Here is a 14,498-nt window from a genome sequence, read left to right as displayed (position 1 = left end):
GTGAACTGTTCTGATGAGTGCTTTAAATTCCTTATCTCATTTAATCCTCACAGCAACCCAATGAGGTATAGAAATTCTGACTTCCATTTTGTAGAAGGTTTTGAGATTCACCATGGTCTCACTTCTAGTATTAGGCTTTGAATCTAGGTTTGTCTGAGGGCTAAAGCTGTATGTGCTGGAGAACAATTGTTAACGTTACTTTGTACTTTGCTGTTGGTCAGTATTTGCTCATTTCTAAGGGTCCCTGTATGCCTTTTGTCAATTTCATAATCTACTGTTGAAAGGAACAGTTTAGCTTCAAGGTTGCAAGCTGTTTCCCTCTAATTTTTAAATCTGGTTTCACATTTTACCTTCCAAGTAAACAGTTTTTATTTTGATAAAGTTAACAAAGTTAAAAATTACCTGGAATCCTGCCACCCTAGTTTGTCATTCAGCTATTGCCTGCTCTGTGTGTGTGTGTGTACACACAAATACAGTTTTTTTTCAGTATTTTTTCTCCTATCATGTAATGCATTATTTTTAGGTCATTCTTATTTCACAATATATCAAGTTTTTAAAAAAATGTCACCCCTTTTAATGTCCGTATACAATTTAATTCTATGTAAACCACATAGCCTTCTATTGATGGACATTAGTATTGTTTTCAGTTTTCTTTGAACATTTTTTCATTTATATCTTTGTGTACTTGACCTCCATAACAGTCCTTTTCTATGGCTTAAGTAAATGTTTGAGTCTATTCTGTTGTAACTCTCCTCACAAATAAGTTGTGTTGAACAGGAAGGCAGACAGGCATTTTTACGATGTTTGTATACCTTTTTTCATTGTATCCTTTGTCATTTAATAATTTTAAGCAGTATCAATTCTAGTTCTTACACATAAGAACTATTATGTAACTGATTTCTTAAGGTAAAGTTTTACTTTCCAGATATATTTATTTCAGAGTTGTTTTCAGTGTAATTCATAGCTGCTTCACATTGCATGAAGTTCTAAGCAGAATCTCTCTTTAAGTATGGTTTCATTTTAGCCAGTTAATTACATTGATTACTGTTTGATGAGAAATTCACTTGCATTGACTAGTGTATGTTTCCAATCAGATTGTTTTCAGTATGTAAGAATATTGAGGACAAGAATTAGTATTTTAACAATAGAGTGGAACTCCAAGGAATGTGAGTTTAGTTCCTTTTGAACTGTCATAAACCATGGAGCACTTTATTTCTAATATGCTACCATTATTACGTGGAGGCCCCAAATTTGGACTTCAGTTCAAGATTTTGTCATTCTAGAGAGGCTGTGTATCCTTAGTAGGAAGGTTGTGTATCGTAACTGTCTGGAGTCCGAGAGACCTGGGTGTGAACCCTGCCTTCGTCACTTGCTAATTATGTGTCTTAATCTCTTAAGCCTGGCCTCCCTTTCCTCATCTGAAAAGTGGGTGTGATAATACCTCATATACCCTTTGCGACAGCATGGGTGGACCTGGAGAACATCATGCTAAGTGAAATAAGCCAGTCAGAGAAAGACAGATACCATATGATTTCACTCACATGTGGGATCTAATGAACAAACAACTGACAAGGAAAACACAGACAGACTCATAGATGGAGAGCAAAGGACAGCTAGTGAGGGGGTCGAGGGCGGAGGGACTGAGCAAAAAGGAAAAAGGACTCATGGACACGGACCACAGTGTGGTGATTGCTGGGGGGAGGCGGGTATAAGGGTAATGGAAAAAACACAATAAAGATTAAATCAAAAAACAAAAACAAAAACATACCTCAGAGTGTGAGGATTAACTGAAATCTTGACTATATATGCTTTAGCGCAGTGCCTGGCACATTGTAAGCATAATTAGGAGCTGCTACTCTTGTTACTATTAGTCCTTGGTTAACGGCCATACTGATATGGGAAACAGTATTTGTGCTTGGTAGTCTCTGTTTCCCTGATCACTGTTCCTCCTTCCTTTCATTTATCCGCAGTGCAAGTTGGGTATAGTGAAATTTATAGAAGCTGAGCAGGTGCCTGAACTTGAAGCTGTTCTCCACCTGGTGATTGCTTCTAGTGACACCCGCCACAGTGTGGCAACAGCCGCGGACCTAGAATTGAAAAGCAAGCAAAGGTAAATCACATCTCTTCTGAACTCTCAAAATTGGAAAGAGGCTAGATTTCTAAAAGCTTACCCAACGCCTCTTTGTTCTTTTAGGATTTTATGTAATGAAACATTCAGTTTATGAGATTATGAAGTATACTTAATTTATAATAAGGACAGTTTGCTGAAGAGCAGAATTCTGTATAAGAAAAAGAAGAAAAGCTGTCTGCAGAAGCAGTTTAACACTGGAGCGGGTTAGGATGTTACCATAAGAAGTGAGACCTTTGGCTAGGTAAATGAAGTTAACTGATGTTAAGAAAAATGTCAAAATCCACAGTTACTCATTTTGGACTTTTCTCTATCTCAAACCAATTGAGATTGCTTTTAATAAAGGGTATGTAGGTAGGTATTATGGTTAATACAGTGAAACTCAGATCCCACAAAAAGAGATGCTGAATAGATGTTAATTCACATAGGAGGAAATACAAATAGTAAATAGGTTTGTAGAAAATATTCCTGTATAAGAAATCAAATCGAAGCAAAATAATCATATACCAGTTTCTACCCATTGGTAAATAAAATGGTGTAACAGTTGGTAATTCCATTTACATTTCTGTTGAAAGTACTATTCTTATACCTTCTTGATTTGCATTAATTGAAATAATTTTTGGAAAGCAGTTTGCAATAAGCAATGAATCATGAAATCTTTATAATCTTTTATCTAAGTCTTCTGGGTATCTATCTTAATGAGAGTTATTTAAAAGAAGAAAATGACTATACCTAGAAAAATACTATAGATTTGCTCATTATATGATTTCCTATAATTGTAAAGAAATGGAAAAATCAAAATTTCACAATAGGAAAACAGTTAAGTAAATTAGCTGTGTGTATCTATATGGAATATTATATATCTGCCAAAATAATTATAAAAATAAAGCAACGTGTAAATTGCCTCCAAGTGATGGTAAAGTAATAAATCAGAATACAAAATGTTATGTGTACTGATTTGAAAAATGGCCTGTGCAAAGACCAAAGAATAACATGAAAAATGAAAGACAGTTGAGCACCGATAAGAAATAAAGCTTTATAAAGGTTCCATGTATTGTAGTTTTCTCTTTCCTAAGAAACTAATACAAATAGGTGCAACGGTATAAGGAAATTAACTTCATGTGTCTGTAGTTTGTTGAAATATGAGCTAACTCTGTGTGTCTGGTGGTGGGGGAATGGCTTACCGCTGAAGGACACGTGAAAGAGCATACAGGGGGAGTGTCTGTCCTGGGGCTAATTCTGGTTGTGCCTCTTGCTGGTTCTCTAAACTTGAAAGACTCACTTAACATTGCTAGTCTTTGGAAAAATAAGGAAGTTGGATGAGAATGTACTTAACATTCCTCCCCCACCAAGTCTAAAATTCCTTCATGCTCCTTATAACTTTTATCTTCCTGGTATCCCTTTTGAGGAATTTATTTGGTTTTGAAATATCAAAATACTTTACTTTAAAACTTCTCATTGTGTTTGAACTGGCTCCATTCTTTATACCATGTAGTGGGTTGGATTGTTGGAAATACAGATGTGCTTAAGTGTTAGTTTTGGTTCTATTAAGTGTATGCATTTTTCTATAAAATAATATAACATTGTTAAGAGGTAAAAAGTAAGTTGGGAACAATATGCTGATATTCCATTTTGTTAAAGAAAAATTGTAAAGTATCTCTTCAAGTGATACATCTATTGATCTATTTAAAAAAAAATCTACCTATGTGCCATATCCATCCACTTATTTTACATGCATATGAAAGAAGTCTAGAGAAAGATACACAGCAAAGTTAGTGGTTTCTGAAAAGGGAATAGAGAAGGATATGGTTCAGCTTTTAAGGAATTTTATTTTCTATGTCTTTGAACTTTTACAACAAACGCGTAATTCAGAACACTAAAACTAGAAAGATGGAAAGGGGAAAAGCAAAAGAAACAGTGGAAATTATCCCTGATGGTTAACCACTGTTAAGTTTTAAGATTCTACTTTGTTTTACTGTAGTGTTTTGTCAGAAATCTGTAAACCTGCAGAATTTATAGAAGGGAAACAGTGGTGGAGCTTGAGGATTAGTTAGTGGCCATCAGCTGAGAAAAGATGTATGTGAATAATAACCAAGCTATAATTGTAGAATGACTTTGAAGATAGTGGAACTATGGCTATCCAAAGAAGAGGCAGACTGACAAGCTATTAAAAAAGAGAGGGATTAGAAAAGCAATCAAAGCAGCAGGATAATTTGTGTTTGCACAAATAAAGCATGTCTTGAAAGCAGAACCAATGTCAAAAGGCAGAGAGAAGATAGTGTGGTTAAATCTTGCTAATTGAGTGAAACACAGGATTGCATTATTGCTAGGTTTATAAAATGGGAGGGGCTGCTGCAGAGGGTGGGTGCCAGTCACCAGTCACATGATATGCTAATTCACCTTACTGTGGTGCCCAGGTAGGAATTTGTCTTAGTGACTAATGGCAGCATGACTGCTCTGTAGAATCAGACGCTAAAATTCCACGTGTGTGCTGGTAGATAAGAGAGAGGGATGCTGGCAATTATAGTGACATAATACTAGAAAAATGTGACAGCCGCGAGCTTCCTAGGGTTGTGTCTTCAACGGGTAAAATTTTTTTGTTACCCTCCTTATCACTTTTGAATTTCCAAGTGATTGAACAGAAGATTCTGCCCCAGGGCTCTTTGAACAAGTATAGAATAGCTGTGCTGTGTTGGGGCTGCTCCATGGCACCGGCCCTGAGAGGGGAAGACAGTTGTGTTTGTGTGGAACCAAAGTGGGCCCTTGGATACAATGATCTGTTGAATCAAGGTGGGATAAGTGACATTTTTTTTTTTCCTGTTTAAAAACTAACTTTGACAGAAGTTAATCTCTTTCCTTTTCTCTTTTTAAAAAATAATGTCAGTTGTGCATTTCAGTTGTGTGTTTTAACTTTTTTTGGTAACAAATATTGGGGCTATGATTTTTTAAAATCATTGAAGTAGGATAAGATAAGTAATTTTAACAAGTTATGTTGAAACCTTCTGTAGCTTGATTGACTGGAATAATCCTGCCATCATTAATAAGATGTACAAGGTGTACCTTGGAGATATACCACTGAAGACAAAAGAGGTAGGTAGTTGTTTATTCTGGCATCACCATGAAAAGCATCTTGTTGACATGAGCTCAATGTATTTGAACTCTTTTTTCCTATTTATTTTGACTGAAGCTGAATCTGTGCTACGGGAAATAATAGTCTTAAACCATGCTAGCCTAGGTAGATTAAAATCTCCTGGTGACTTAGTTTACCTGATCTGGTATTTTCAATTCAGGTGCTTAAATAATGCTGATTGCCTAGATTAGGGATCAGCAAACTTTTCCTGTAAATGTTTTGGGCTTTGCTGGCTGTGTGGTTGTGAGGCTGCTCAGCTCTGACGTAAAATGATAGTCACAGGTCACACGTGACTCAGTGAGCATGGCTGTGTCCCAGTAAAACAGTCGGGGTACTGAAATTTGGATTTCATGTAATTTTAATGTATTATGACATTATTATTTTTAAATCATTTGAAAATGTAAAAACTGTTCTTAACCCGTAGGCCTTACTAAGACCAATGGTGGACCAGATTGGCCCATGGGCTGTACTTTGTTGACCCCTGGTTGAGGGTGTAGAGCAGTGATTTTCAATTTTTTCTGTCTTATAGCACACATAAACTGATTACTAAAATTTTGTGGAACACCAAAAATATGTTATTCTGCCAATCTGACAAAAAAATAGATATAATTTTGATTCATTCATGCTGGATGGCTATTGTGTTGGCTGTTGTCACTTTTTTGTTTGGCAGTCTAAGAGAAAGAGGTCAGTGCCCCTGACTAGTCAGGTATTGCATGTTTTAAAAGTTCATGTGGCACCCCAGTTGAAAATCATTGATCTAGAGCAACAGGTAAGTCCTTCTGAAGCCTCGAAGTAAAATGTTTGCTTAATAACATGTTATGTTTAGTTCATTGTGTTTGAAAGTGTTCTAAATCCAAACCCAGACATGCAAGGATTATTTGTTTGCTTGTTTTTAAACCATCAGAAGTTGTTTTGAAAATCATTATTAGCTCCAGTTAGATTAAACTGAATGTGATGTAGCAGAAAGAGCAATGAGTTGGCAATTGGGCAACCAGTCCCCGCCCCCACTGCCCGCAGTGGCTGCCCGTAGTAGATGTCCTGTGTAGGAGATATTTGGCTAATCACAGAGCTCCTTTGGGCCTCATGTTCTTTGTGTAAAAAACAAAGGGGTTGGCTTAGATCAGTGGTTGTCAGGGTGTTGTCCATGGACCCTTATGGGGTCACAGAGAGACTTCTAGGGGTCCATGAAGGCAAGCAATTACATTTGAATTGATGGTGCAAAAGTGATGGTAGGTGTACCTGCTGGGGTCCTAGCATGAATCAAAGCTGTGTCACTAAATAATATTAACAGTCATTGTTAGCATTCTTGGTAAAAAAAAGAAAAGAAAAAGAATAAAAGAATAAAACTCAGCTTAAGGATATCTTTGATATGGGTATTGAGACACATACTTGGCAGGTATTTCTCTACAATGAAAAAATGAGGCTGCAAGAAAAACAACATGATTTATTGGCAGTAATAAAAGTTGAGCTTCCAAGCAAAAACTAGAATTTTGGAAAATATGTATTCATTAAAATGAGTTTGATAGCTTGTCAGTAATTCCTGACTTTTCTGATGAGATTGGTGGTAGTTTTTTCCTTTTTGGAAGCATTGTAATAAAACATACGCTTAAACTCAGTGAGCCAGTATTTTCCAAATGACCAGTGATGTTACAGACGCACACAGGATGCTTAGATAGACCACTGGCATTTAGTATAACAGAGCGGGCGAAGTTCAAGGATTCCGAATCCAGGTGGCAGCTCACCTTTAACAAATGATTGTTTATTGGGTTTTGGTGTAGTAACAAACAGTAGCCACAATTACCTGAAAAAGCTAAAATTATCTCCACTTTTCCATCCACATATCTGTATGAAGTTGGTTTTTTAAAAATATTTTTAACCAAAATGATGTATCACAACAGACTGAAAGTAGAAGAAGAGAAAAAGAATCCAGCCCTCTTTCATTAAGGGGGACAGTGAAGGGATTTACAGAAAATGTTAAAAAACGTCACTCTTTCAGTACAGTTTTTTGTTTTGGAAAATGTAGTTATTTTTCTTAAAAATATGTTATTTATGAAAATATGTGATGGGTTCATTAATATTATGTTAAAATAAATACGTTTTTAAAAATTTCTCAGTTTTAACTTTAATTTAGTCAATATTGGTAGATATTCCAACATAAACAAAAGCTATTTGGAGTCTTTAGTAATTTTTAAGAGCGTAAAAGTGATTTTGAAACAGAAGTTTGAGAGGCCATTGATTTAAATGTTCTCTCATGACTTCGGCAGTTTACAATAATTTTGAGTTGCTGAGTTATAATCCAAAATATTTTTGACAGGGAGCAGTTCTGAAGCCAGAGCTGAAAAGAGACCCCGTCAGTACAAGAGTCAAGTTAAAGATTGTGCCCCATCTTCTTCGTTCTAGACTAGCTGCGGAAACGTTCCCAGCTAACATTCAGGTAATTTGTTCTTTCAAGAGAACCTGTTTACAACCTTTATGACTGTTTACTTAGAGAAAGAACTTCATTAATGGACACTCAGGAGGTAGGCTGATGTGTATAACAAGACCGAAGAGACTTTGTATTTTTCTTTCTGTCTCAAGTTTAGCTGCAGAAATGATTAAAACCTTTTAGCACATATACTATATATATACAGTTACTGTTCACCCTAAGTGTATGATAATAATCTCTTTCAAACTAGTGGTTTTCTGATTGGCTTTTCTCCAAAAATGGTTCCACCAGAAACTTGGTTACTTAAGAGGAAAAATGAGTCATCCTCAACTGAAACCCCAAATGAAGGTCATGACCAAGTCCTCTTGATTCTGGTTCTTGATGTCTTCATCACCTTACACCTGATATTAATTGAGACTGTCACTTCTTGTTTTGGATATTGCAGGAATCTTCTATCTTGTTTCCCTGCCTGTAGTCTTGCCCGCAGCCAATCTCTTTCCTGTGTCACCTCCAGAGTTATTTTTGCAGTTAGAAATCCTTGTACTTTTGGTTGGTGTGGAGGACAGGCCCCTCCCCAAGACCCCTTGCCTTTTATCCAAGTGATGACCAGCTCGGCTCTGGAGGCAGACAGGTTTGAGATGCAGCTAACCTGTGAATAACACAAGTTCGAGCTATGTGGGATGGTCCACTTCTACAAAGATTTGTTTCAATAAAAACTGCAAATGTATTTTCTCTCCCTGATGATTTGCTGAACATTTTCTTTTTTTCTAGGTTACTTCATTGTAAGAATACAGTATATTGTACATATAGTATACAAAATATACGTTAATGGATTGTTTATGATATCGGTTAGGTTTCCGGTCAACAATAGGCTATAAGTTTTTGAAGAATCAGAATTATATATGGATTTTTAAAAATTCTTATCTGAGGACATGCTTATTGATTTTAGAGAGAGAGGAGAAGGGAGGGAGAGAGAGGGAGAAAAGCATCAATGCAAGAGAGAAACATTGCCAAACCCACTACCTAGGTATATGCCCTGACTTGAAATTGAACTCCCAACCTTTTGGTTTACAGGACAACACTCCATCCAACTGAACCACACCGGGTAGGGTTATGCATGGATTTTCAACTGCCTACGTCGGGGTGGGCATCTGTGCCCCTAACCCCCTTGTTGTTTAAGGGTCATCTATAATTTCATCATTAGTATTTGCTTTTTATCTTAAATAAGCCTCAGTGTTCATTTCTGCTTTCTTTAAAACATTTTTAAATCTGTGAAATGGGTGTAGTAATAGCAGCTATCTCATAGCAACGTTGTAAAGACTGGGATAATAGAAAGCTTAGAGCACAGTGGCCTCGTACTTATTCAGTTATGAAGTTTTAGGTAAATGGTGACAGATTAGCAGTCATTTCCCTTCTGGTCTCACATCTCACCACCGCCTTGTCCATCCTGTCCTTATGCTCCAACCAAAGACTTGCTCTTTAAGCATCTTCTTTTCATGGCTCAGTGTCTCCACTCCTGATGCTACCTCTGCCTGGGATAGCTCCCCTCTCCTTTTTGCCTCCTAAACATCTCATGTTTCAGGATTGGCTCGTGTGCACCTTCGATCTAAATGTTCCTGTTTCCCGTCCCCCCCCCCCCCCCCCTTCAGTCCCAAAGTTAAGAGAACTCCGTTGTGTTCACTGTATGGTGGTGGTTGTAGACTTCTATCTTACCATCTTTCCCTTGGAAGGCTTATTTGGTTGAGTGGCTGCTTCCTCCTCTGTTGTTTGTCTCCAGGGAAACATAAAATTATCAGAGCTTCTTCCGTTTCACTTTTTAAGCCCTGTTTCCCAGACAGTGTCTTGATAATTTTGGTTCAGAAAATTTGGTTGCTGTAACACTACATTATATAATAAGCAGCTAGAATTTTGTGACAAAATATTCATAGACCTCCTGTAGGTGTACACTTTTATTTATAGTTTCTTATGTCTTTAAAATAGGTCCTAAAATTTTGTATATTCAAAGACAAACTCATTGGCCATCACCCTTTTTTATATCCCCATTTCTAATCATGGGATTACTGTTCTCCTACATAGTTGGCCCTACCCCTTTCTTCTCCACCTGTCAGTCACAAAATTCTTTAAAGGTAGCTGCTTCGTATCAGACACCAGTAGCTTTAATTAAGCACATGTCACCTCACCTTGATTTTGAACATAGGAAAGCAATTCGTGCAATTCTTCATGAATAATGTGTGTACCATGAATTTTATTTTTTTCCATAAAACATTAGTGTACTAATTAATTTTTTGCCTCTATTATCTGCCTATATTATTCTATATAAAGCATTGTCACATTAATTTTCTAAAAAACAGTCTCCCAAATAATGTAACACTTGATTATATTGGGTTGGCCAAAAAGTTCGTTTAGTTTTTTTCTGTGTGATGGCTCTAGTAGTGCTTAGTTTTCTTTAACTTCATTTGAAACAATTTTGTTGGATTGTATTGGGACCGCTATCATACCAGCATGTATTAAAAAAAAAAAAAAAAGAACACAGTTGGTGAATTTTTGTGTAGCCGTTTTAATATTGGGAAGTTTCTTGGTACTATTGACATTTTGGCCAAATAATTCTTTGCTGTGGGGCTGTCTTAGGCATTGGAAGATGTTTAGCAGCGCCCCTGGCCTCTCTGTACCCACTAGAAGGCAGTAGCGGGAGATAGCTGACATATTCAAAATACCCAAATCAGTAAAGTTATTGGTGAAAATGAAAAATATGTGTTTTATTTTATAGAAAAAACCATACAGACTTCTGGTCAACCCAATAAAATATTGTATGTCATTTGTAATGTACGTACTGGACTCCGTAACAAGACTGAGTGCCCCCATGGCAATGCCTGCCTTTGTAATACCTCACAGTACCGTGCGCAGTGCTGGTTACACAGCGGTGCTGAGCCCTGTGTGCAGCCACTTGTTATTGTTAAGTGAGCAATGAAATCAGAATACGGTTAGTAGTTAAGTGTAAGATTCTCTTTCCCATAAAAAGTAGGGATTTGAGGAGTTTAGATTTCTTTGATGTTGATGTTTAATATCTGAAACCTCTGGGTGCTTGCTCCACAGGCCTCATCTGCTGGGTGATATCTTTGCTGTCTAGACATGACTACATAATACATGGAGCACCTGTACCCCTACTGTACACTTTAGAGTGCTTTCCTTTCGCCCTGGCCGGCGTGGCTCGGTTGGTTGGAGCATGGCCCTGTAAACCAGAGGGTTTGGGTTTGATTCCTGGTCAGGGCACAGGCCTGGGTTGCAGGTTTTGTTCCTGGTTGTGGCCCATACGGGAGGCAACTGACCAATGTTTGTCTCACATTGATGTTTGTCTCTTCCTCTCTCTTCCTTTTTCTTCCTCACTCTCTGGAATTAAAAAAAAGCTTTAATTTTTATATTTTCCATGAGGCTTTTAAAAAATAATTTGTTCTGAATGACTATGTAATTAAGAAACCTAATCCCCCCGCCCCCCCCCAGTGATCTTATCTGTGAGGATCATCTGTGCCACACAGAGTGGTAGTGTGGTGGCCCACGGCAGTGTGAACGCTATGGGACTTTCTAGTGGTACGTCCCCAAGTTTTGCAGACTTGTGAGATCAACCATCGTGTTTTTCACTCCAGAGACTATTGAGTGGTGCTACTGATTGCCTTCCTCAGTTTGTCAGCTCAGACGTGTGTGTATATTAAAAAGAACTGCGTTAATTTTGAAAAGGTGTAGTGTAAAACATGTGCCGTTGAATCCTAATATTTGAGAATAATCAATTACTATTCTTATTAATTGGTATTCTTGACCACTAGTTCCTTTCTCATAGGTGGTGTATGATGGACTTTTTGGTACAAATACAAATTCAAAATTAAGAACATTATCCCTGCAATTTGTGCATCACATTTGTATAACGTAAGTTTTTTGAACTATTTGAGTATAAAGTTTTCAAGCTGTTGGAGCGATCAAATTATTCAAGTCTATCTTTTCTTGATATAAAAAAATGTTTGTTCATCTTTAAAAAATTCAGATTTTAATAGATGATTTTGATATATTTCAGTTGTCGCTAATTATTTTAATTATCTGAAAATATATGTAATTATGAGATTCTTATCTTGCTTTGCGTATATGTGCTATTTTTTTTAAGTTGTCCAGAAATCAAGATTAAGCCATTAGGTCCAATGCTTTTGAATGGCCTCACCAAGCTAATCAATGAATATAAAGAAGTAAGTGACTCAAATTTTGTTAACATTTTATATTTTAAAGTATTTTCTGTTATAAACTTTTCTGGTCTACATGTTGTTTTAGTTACAAGTTGATATTGTACCATCATTTCTTAACATTTTTACGTGAAATGGTGCAAATTGAAGAAATTACTGGCATCTTTTGCTTTTTCCTTTGGAAATAGGTGACAAAAACTGACATGAATCCTGAGGGGTCTTATTACTTTATCATTTTAAAGAACAAATACATTTTATTCTACTTTTAGGCACTGTGTAAAAATGGAATGAAAATTAAATTTTATTTTATGATTTATTTCTGTATGAGTCCATTTGGATTTGCTTATATTGAGAAACTATTAATTCTTAGGGTCTCAGATTTTACTGATTCAGAATTCTGTCAAAACATGCATTCAGTAAATTTTTGATTATTTAAGCTAAGTTGGAGGAGGATTCTCTGGATTGTAGCATTTTGAATCCTGTTGTTTGTTTGTACTGTATTGCTCTTACCATCTCCAGTATTTCAGGGAAATTTGCTTTAAAAAGTAAGGTTTTAAGAACTCTAGTTAGCATTATTTTCCTAAGTCTTAGCTGAGCATGAATGCATGTTTGTAACAGGACAGGGATTAGGATTTTGCCACTTGGAGTTAGAGTTGAGCTTGAATCCTACTTTTGTTCTTTGGTGAGTTACTTAAATTCTATGGACCTTTGTTCTTTATTAGAAAAATGAAAATAATAATGCCATTTAATTGAATTATTGTGAACATTGAGTGAGATGAACACATAAAGTATTCAGCACAATGAACGCACATGAGTAGATGTTTTTATTAGTAACAAGCTGTTATTTGTTGTACTGTTGTACTTCGGGGCAGTGTTAGGCCTGGCTCTCCCGTCTTCTGTTGAGTAGTGCTTGCGTGGTTTTTGAAGTCTAGAAACCAGATTATGTTTATGGCATAGAGAGTCAGATGCTTTGGGTGGTTGGTAGAAGTAAAAATGCTTTGGGGCTCTTTGGGAGAATTTGTGTATTTAAAAATAGAGTAGAGAGGCCAGATGAACCACAAGGTGTGAATCCCCTAACCTCCAGATAATACCTGTCTTTTTTCCTTATGATGAATCCATAAGAATGGTCATCTAGGTGTGGGAGAGGAAATCCTGTGTTAAATGTATAAACGTTAACTCACAGAAATGCTCTTTTGTTCTTAGTAATCAGACCATTGGTTTACATAAAACCGTGTAAAATTCATTGGAGGAGGCAACATCAGGAACTCACTTGATGACTACGATCCCTTTCACTTTTTGTAGCGCAAATGAGAAGTTCAGATTTTAAAAGAATCGCTCACTGCGATTTTGGGCGATAAAAGGAGGATCTTAGCTTGTTGGATGAGTGGTGAATTTTCTAGTATGTTGATAAGTGGTTTTCCTAGTGGGCTGGAGACGAATTTTGGTGTTTGTAGGTTACATAGTGTTGAAAATATCCTGAACTTAGCACCAGCTAGGAGAACCTTTTCAGATACGACCACTGCGTTTTCCGCTTGGAGTGTGTTGGGATAGAAGGTTTCATTTGTTTTTCCTTTGAGTAATGTGGTGAACTCTGGGTCTGGACTATTTGTTTGTTTTGTTCAGATGGTAATATGATGCAGTTAGGTAGAGTGAGGCTAGGTTTACCAAGGAGTAAAATAATGCATATACATGCAGCAAAAGGTTTTGCTGTTTACTGTGTTTTTTTGTTTTGTTTTGTCTGTTTTTTGTTCTTTTTTTCTTCTTAATTTCAAGGATCCTAAGCTACTGTCAATGGCATATTCAGCTGTTGGAAAACTCTCCAGGTGAGTAAACTCTTTTTTCAGTGAGAGATACCCTGTCGGTAAACTAAGAAATTATGTGGCATTTAATAATGGATGGAATATAAGTTTGTTGTGATTCTGAAAGGAAATGTATTTAACGGCCATGGATTGTTTAGAAATGTCTTTTTTGTAGCAGGAAAATGATGGGGGAAATTTTAATTTACATTTGAAGATATGTTACTATATTAAATAGTAGTCTTGAAATGAGATTTTGAACTGGATTGTGTCATAATGGTTTACATTTTCTTGTATCCAAGAGACATTTGATTGACCTTAAGTGTTATTGTTGCTACTTACTACTAGTCTTTATAATCCCCATAGTCAAGGTTTTGCTAGTGATTCTCTTTTCTGATAGTGTTATATCATGATTCTGAGTGGCCCTGTTTCCACAGACGGATTTCTTTTTTCCTTCTGCTTAGTATGATTTCCCCCCTCCAGTTCCTCCTGGTTTCCTCTTCCTTCACTGTCTTTCAAAGCAGAGAGAGAGAGGCGCACCAGGCCCCGGCCCAGGTTCTGTTTTGGCCTGTGTAGACTAGGTCTTGCTCTTCTGTTCTCTGCAGGGAAAGGAGCTCTGGGGCTCAGAGAAAAAGCCACCCGAGATCAGCTGATACAGGAAGGGTTGTCAGCAAACCTTGTCCCTTGTCTTTTGGCACGAAGTAACAAAGTCCCTCATCACAATAGCCTTTAGTTTAACTAATAGTTTGGCCTAAATTACCTATTAAAATCAGAAATGTTAACTGAATGCATGGAA

General features: G+C 36.8%; 1 protein-coding gene across 1 annotated transcript in view; it reads left to right on the top strand.

Moving 5' to 3' along the window:
* The window catches only part of ECPAS (Ecm29 proteasome adaptor and scaffold), a 94,367-nt gene that overhangs the window by 34,956 nt on the left and 44,913 nt on the right, over window positions 1-14,498 (top strand). The window contains exons 7-12 of the mRNA XM_090274559.1: window positions 1,971-2,110; window positions 5,137-5,218; window positions 7,573-7,692; window positions 11,516-11,601; window positions 11,834-11,912; window positions 13,680-13,729. Coding sequence (XP_090130685.1) covers window positions 1,971-2,110; window positions 5,137-5,218; window positions 7,573-7,692; window positions 11,516-11,601; window positions 11,834-11,912; window positions 13,680-13,729 — 557 coding nt within the window. The remainder of the gene's footprint in view (window positions 1-1,970; window positions 2,111-5,136; window positions 5,219-7,572; window positions 7,693-11,515; window positions 11,602-11,833; window positions 11,913-13,679; window positions 13,730-14,498) is intronic.

This window comes from Furipterus horrens, unplaced genomic scaffold (genome assembly GCF_987537825.1).
Source record: "Furipterus horrens unplaced genomic scaffold, mFurHor1.1.pri manual_scaffold_4, whole genome shotgun sequence".
NCBI classification, from domain to species: Eukaryota; Metazoa; Chordata; class Mammalia; order Chiroptera; family Furipteridae; genus Furipterus; species Furipterus horrens.
The sequence above is the reverse complement of the archived record's forward strand: the minus strand, read 5'-3'. Positions and strand labels throughout refer to the sequence as shown.